A 6,519-nucleotide genomic window follows, 5' to 3' on the forward strand; every position below is an offset into this window, starting at 1 on the left:
CAAGTGAAGCTTGAAAGGGGAAAAATGATGCATGATTGGGATAAGGGAGAAGCAACAGAGCCCAACGTTTCTCTCTTTGGCCCTGGTGTTAACATATTATTCAGCAAAATAGTCGAACTATTCTTTGTGATGAGTTGACAGAAATGAGGCAGGGAGGACTGAATGTTTAACATGTGTTTATCTTAACGCTCAAACACAGGAGCGTGCTGCCCAGCGATAGGGAAGAGAGTCCCACCTACCAATCATTTAGCCTATCATATTGGGATTCTGCTCAGGGATGTGCCCCTACTGCTGACTATAAAAATCAGACAGAAATTGCAGATCAACACAACTTTTCTGTACGAGAGACGGCAGAGAAATCTTAACAGACAAAATGGTGCACTGGGCTCCAGAGGAGAGAAGCGAAATCACCAGCACATGGAGTGCCATCAATCACAAGGCAGTTGGCACCAAAGCCTTGGAAAGGTATAGTGTGAATGCATTATTATTTCAATCTAATTCATGCTCATCTATCAAATTTGTTGTGATGGGTGTTTATTCCTACTGCTTAAGATAATTAGTACTAAAGGTTTCATTGACGTTCCAGTCAAACTGATGTAAAGTTTAACTTTACTGTGTGCAAATGATGCATTGATTAAATATGAGATTTAGGTTTAATCGAGAATTTGACGTTAAGTTGAATCAATATGTTTTTTCCCTCCAGGATGTTCAGTGTCTATCCCTGGACAACCCGCTACTTTTCAACAATACAAGGTTTTACCGCAGAGGGACATGCAATTAAAGTGGTCGGTGCTCTGGATAAAGCTGTCAAACATCTTGATGATGTTAAGACACAGTTCAAAGACCTCAGCAAGAAGCATGCTGAAGAACTGCATATCGATCCTGGAAGCTTCCATGTAAGAAACTAATCTTTTGAAATATATGTTCTATATTTACGAAAGAGAATCTCACTGCATTTTTGCAGTGAAGTCAATTAGAACCATAACTCTGGATGCTCCAGTTGACATGCCCATCTTCCCTTTGGCTCATACAATGTTTTGCAGAAGATCACAAGCTGATCTTACTGAATATTTGTTTTTCCTGTAATGACCAACTTTCTTGTTTAATATTTTCTGAGAAAAAACTTGGGTGCTTTAAGTTTTAAATTTAACCCATTGGGGCACGCTTTGTTTCAAATGTGATAATGTGTCTTTTCTTCTTTTGTTTTGTCATAGCTGCTGACTGACTGCTTCGTTATAGAACTGGCTCATCTTGAGAAGTGCAAGTTCACTCCTCATACCCACGCAACTTGGGATAAATTTTTTAAAGTGGTTGTAGATGCTATTTCCAAGGAGTACCATTAAACCTACAACAACATAAGCCTTTCTTCGTGGATCAATAAGTGCAATTGATGAAAAGATTCTTTTATCAACATCGAGAAAAATCTTTGTGCTCTTAAGAAATTATATCACAAGTTATGCTGAGATAAAACTGATGCATTCTTGAAAACAATATTCCTCTTTGTATGTTAATTCTAATTCAAATTTTGGAAAATGTCTCCATGTATTTTCCTTCAGTTGCTTTGAACTACAATAAAGTATCAAATCAATCTCACATTTGTCACATGTGAATTCTCTATTCAACTTTATTTTAAGCAACAAATACACATGAGGTAACACGGTGAGATGAAAATTCAGGATCCATTTTTCAGTCAGTTCTGAAATCTCCACCGCTAATTTATTAAATAAAACCATCAATTTTAATCTACATCTCACAGTTGATTTTCAATTTTGGATAATGAAGAGGGTGGATGAATCCTTGGAGGAATCCAACAAGAATCAAACTCCACACCACCCTGCGAGATTGGACCGCTCTCATCGCAGGGGCCTTTTACAAACATGAGGACAAAGCCAGCCACATGCTGGCTCACCAGTTGAGAAAACAGGCTGCTGCGTAAGAGATAGCCCCAGTTCCGAACATTAACGGTAGGACAGGAGTGGATTCAAACTAGGTCAATAAGGCCTTTACGAACTTTTAATGAGGGCCATACACCTCAGAGCCCCCGGAGGGGGTCTCAGGGATGGAAGAGTTCCTTGACAAACTGGATATAATGGTGGCAGGGAGGACAGGAAACAAGTACTGGCCGAAATCATAGAGTGCATCAACTCCATGCAATCGGATAAAGCGCTGGGATGGATGGGTTCCCAATAGACTTCTACAAAAAATTCTCAGCCACCCTGGCCCTGCACCTGCAGGAGATGTTCATTGACTCACTGTCATAGGTGTCCCTGACGCCCATGCAGGCCCAGGCCTTGATCTCATTGATGCCCAAAAAGGACAAAGACTCGACAGAGTGTGGATCGTACAGACCCAACTCTCTCTTAAATACTGATGTGAAAGCTCTGGCGAGGCGACTGGAGAGTTGCTTGCCAGAAGTGATTGTGGAAGATCAGGCCGGGTTTGTTAAGAGCAGGAAGATAAAGGTGAACATTAGACGCCTGGTGAATGTAATAATGACCCCATTCGGGGAGAGGACACAGAGGTGACCGTCTCCCTGGATACTGAGAAAGTCTTTGATCGAGTAGAATGGAGGTACCTCATGGAGCTGCTTGAATGGTTTGGGTTTGGAGCGGGATTTACCATATGGGTGAAACTTCTGTACAGCGCTGCTATGGCAAGTGTATGGACAAACACCACCAGCTCCGAGTACCTCCGGCTGCACAGGGGAACAAGGCAGTGCTGCCTGATATCCCCGCTCCTGTTCGCACTGGTGAACGAGCCGCTGGCTTCCGCCCTTAGATTGGCAGATTGGTGGGCGGGCATTCAAAGAGGGGGCAGTTTCCCTCTATGTGGATGACCCGTTCCTCGACGTGTCGAATCCCTTAGCCAGCATGGGAAAGATAATTAGACTCATTAGGGCATTCGATTAGAGGGAGGAGCGAAACTGGATGTACTACCGTTCTCAGTAACCCAAACCAAATTCAGGTACCTGGGGATCCAGGTGGCCCACACCTGGAAGAGCCTCCAAAAATGGAACCTCTCCAGCCTGGTGGAGGAGGTGAAGAGGGACCTGCAAAAGATGGAACTCGCTCCCGCTTTCGGTGGCCGGAAGGGTACAGACAATCAAAATGATTGTGTTGCCTAGGTTCTGCTTCGTATTTAGATCACCCCCAAACTTCTATCCCAAATCCTTCTTCACCAGTGTCGACAAATTAATCCTGGCTTTCGTCTGCGGGGGTGGGGTAAGAGTTGCTAGAGTACGTAGGTCTATTCCACAGCAAGGGTGGCACGTGGGAGGCCTGGCCCTACAGAACCTTCTATTCTACCACTGGGCAGCCAATGGGGAGAGGGTGAGGGTGTGGCTAAGGGAGCTGGAGGCGGACTGGGTCCAAATGGAGGAGACATCCTGGACGGGGATGTCTCTCCGAGCGCTGGCCACTGCGCCACTTCCGGCCCATCCACACACACACACATCAGGAGCCCAGTGGTAGTAGCCACCTTAAGGATATAGAACCAGTTTAGGTGCCACTTCGAACTTGACGAGATGTCCATAATACCATAAGATCATCAGATATAGGAGCAGCATTAGGCCACTTGGCCCATCGAGTCTGCTCCGCCATTTAATCATGGCTGATATTTTTCTCATTGCCAGTCTTCTGCCTTCTCCCCATAACCCCTGATCCCCTTATTGATCAAGAACCTATCTATCTCTGTCTTGAAGACCCTCAGTGAATTGGCCTCCACAGCCTTCTGCGGCAGAGTTCCACAGACTCACCACCCTCTGGTTGAAGAAATTCCTCCTTATATCTGTTTTAAAGGATCATTCCTTTCGTCTGAGATTGTGCCCTCTGGTTCTAGTTTTTCCGACAAGTGGAAACATCTTCTCCACGTCCACTCTATCCAGGCTTTGCAGTATAATGTAAGTTTCATAAGACCATAAGACATAGGAGCAAAATGAGGCCACTTGGCCCATCGAGTCTGCTCCGCCATTCAATCATGGCTGATATTTTCTCATCCCCATTCTCCTGCCTTCTCCCCATAACTCCTAATCCTCTTATTAATCAAGAACCCAACTAATTCTGTCTTAAAGACACTCAATGATTTGACCTCCACAGCCTTCTGCAATAAAGAGTTCCACAGATTCACCACCCTCTGGCTGAAGAAATTCCTCTTCATCTCAGTATTAAAGGATCGTCCCTTTAGTCTGAGGTGGTGTACTCTGGTTCTAATTTTTCCTACAAGTGGAAACATCCTCTCCACGTCCATTCTATCCAGGCCTCGCAGTATCCTATAAGTTTCAATAAGATCCCCCCTCATCCTTCTAAACTCCAACGAGTACACACCCAGGGTCCTCACTCGTTCCTCATATGACAAGTTCTTCATTCCAGGGATCATTCTTGTGAACCTCCTCTGGACCCTTTCCAAGGCCAGCACATCCTTCCTTAGATACGGGGCCCACAACTGCTCACAATAGTCCAAATGGGGTCTGACCAGAGCCTGATACAGCCTCAGAAGTCCATCCTTGGTCTTGTATTCTAGCCCTCTCAACATGAATGCTAACATTGCATTTGCCTTGTTAACTGCCGACTCAACCTGCACATTAACCTAAATTAGCCTTGGCTAATAACGTCAATTATGTTATTGGCCTTCTTAACCACTGTGTCCACCTGCTCTACTGTCTTATGGGACCAGTGTACATGCACACCAAGGCCCCTCTGATCCTTGGTGTTTCCCAGAATCCTGCTTTTTATCTCTATTCACTTGCCTTGTTTGTCCAACCCAAGTGCATCACTTATCCCGATGGAATTCAATTTGCCACTGATCAGCACATCTGACCAGCCTGTCTATAACCCTCAGAAGGCCATCCTCACTATTTACCACCCCACCAATATTCATATCATCCACAAACTTACTGAACAACCTTCCTATATTCAGGCGGCATGGCAGCACAGTGGTTAGCACAGTTGCTTCACAGCTCCAGAGTCCCGAGTTCAATTCCTGGCTTGGTCACTGTCTGTGTGGAGTCTGCACATTCTCCCCGTGTCTGTGTGGGTTTCCTCCAGGTGCTCCGGTTTCCTCCCACAGTCAAAAGATGTGCAAGTTTGGTGGATTGGCCATGCTAAATTGCCCTTAGTGTCCAAAATAGTTTGGTGGGGGTTACTGGGTTACGGGAATAGGGTGGAAGTGAGGGCTTAAGTAGGGTGCTTGTTCCAAAAGCTGGTGCGGACCCGATGGGTCAAATGGCCTCTTTCTGCACTGTAATTCTATGATTCATATCTAAATCATTTATATAAACCACAAACAGCATGACCCAACACTGATCCCAGCGAGACCCCACTGGACACAGGCTGCCAGTCAGAAAATCACCCCTCAAACCATCACCCTCTGCTTCCTGCTACTCAGTCAATTTGGGATCAAATTTGCCAAATTTCCTTGGAGCCATGGAATCTTATCTTTGCTATCAGTCTCCCATGTGGGACTTTATCAAAAGCCTTGCTGAAGCCCAAGTAAACTACATCAAATGTCTCCACACATGGTCACTTCTTCGAAAAACTCAAGTTGGTCAGACATGGGTCGGGATTCTCCGAGCCCGCGTAGGGTCGGAGAATCACCAGGGAGGCGCGAGAATGCCGTCACGCTGCTCCGACACCGGGCCGCCGATTCTCCGGCCATTCACGCCCGCGCGGTTACTGCCACGCCGGCACCGCAGCGATTCTCCGCGCTCGACGGACCGAGTTCGGCCAAGTCCCGCCGGCGTGGTTTACGTATAGTCCCACCCGGTGGGACCTCAGCGTTCTGGCTGCGGGGGCCGTCCTGCTGGGAGGGCGGGGGAATCCGACTCTGGGGAGGGGCCTCCATGGTGGCCAAGCCTGCGATTGGGGGCAATCGATCGATGGGCACGGTCAGTCCGTGGGTGGCCTTTTGTTCCTCCACGCCGGGCCCCTGTAGGGCTCCGCCATATTGCCTGGGGGCCGGCGCAGAGATGGCAACTGTTGTGTTACTTGCGTGGTCGATAACACGTGTTACTCAATCCTTGGCTGATGGTGAGGTCCTCTGAATCTCGATGAAGAAGACTCGAACTCGTCCAGTAATAACAAAGATTTATTGAGTAACTATAACTATTAATGCATGAGTTCTTAACCTTAACATGGAAATAGGAATTGGTTAACAAGATTTAACAATAATAACTAAACGTAACTCCACTAACTATCTATGTGATTCTGATGTTACCCTGTTCACAGTGCACCCACGAGAGAGAGAGAGAGAGACCCCGTGTGGCTGCTTTTTATACTCTGTTGGTCCAGCCCTCTAGTGATCATGTGGTGCTGCTTATTACACATTAACCCCTTGTGTGCATGCATCTACAGAGATCACTACCCTTTTTAATGTGTTACAGATTTTCTGTATGGTGGAATGAAAATTGAACAAACATAATGAATTAAGTCAGCTGGGAACAGGTAAAACAAGTAATGCTGTGCACAGAATGTGATGGTAACAATGACTGTACAAAGTCAATCAACGTTTAAAAAGTCCAATCCT

At 46.1% G+C, this 6,519-nt stretch overlaps 1 protein-coding gene across 1 annotated transcript; it reads left to right on the forward strand.

The window, feature by feature from the left end:
• The first annotated feature begins 288 nt into the window (after positions 1–288).
• On the forward strand, positions 289–1,593 carry LOC140394012 (hemoglobin subunit beta-like). The gene is made up of 3 exons (XM_072480773.1): positions 289–465; positions 704–896; positions 1,215–1,593. Exons 1-3 carry the CDS (start codon positions 374–376, stop codon positions 1,341–1,343), a joined length of 414 nt encoding a protein of 137 aa, XP_072336874.1. The 5' UTR covers positions 289–373; the 3' UTR covers positions 1,344–1,593.
• The last annotated feature ends 4,926 nt before the right edge of the window (positions 1,594–6,519 follow it).

The sequence above is a fragment of the Scyliorhinus torazame genome, chromosome 17 (genome assembly GCF_047496885.1).
Source record: "Scyliorhinus torazame isolate Kashiwa2021f chromosome 17, sScyTor2.1, whole genome shotgun sequence".
NCBI classification, from domain to species: domain Eukaryota; kingdom Metazoa; phylum Chordata; class Chondrichthyes; order Carcharhiniformes; family Scyliorhinidae; genus Scyliorhinus; species Scyliorhinus torazame.

Bases quoted from the DNA above. Each gene is read 5' to 3' on its own strand.
- LOC140394012 (XM_072480773.1), top strand. From the start codon at position 374: ATGGTGCACTGGGCTCCAGAGGAGAGAAGCGAAATCACCAGCACATGG. The intron at 466-703 runs GTATAGTGTGAA...TTTTCCCTCCAG, and splicing joins GGCACCAAAGCCTTGGAAAG to GATGTTCAGTGTCTATCCCT. The intron at 897-1,214 runs GTAAGAAACTAA...GTTTTGTCATAG, and splicing joins TCGATCCTGGAAGCTTCCAT to CTGCTGACTGACTGCTTCGT.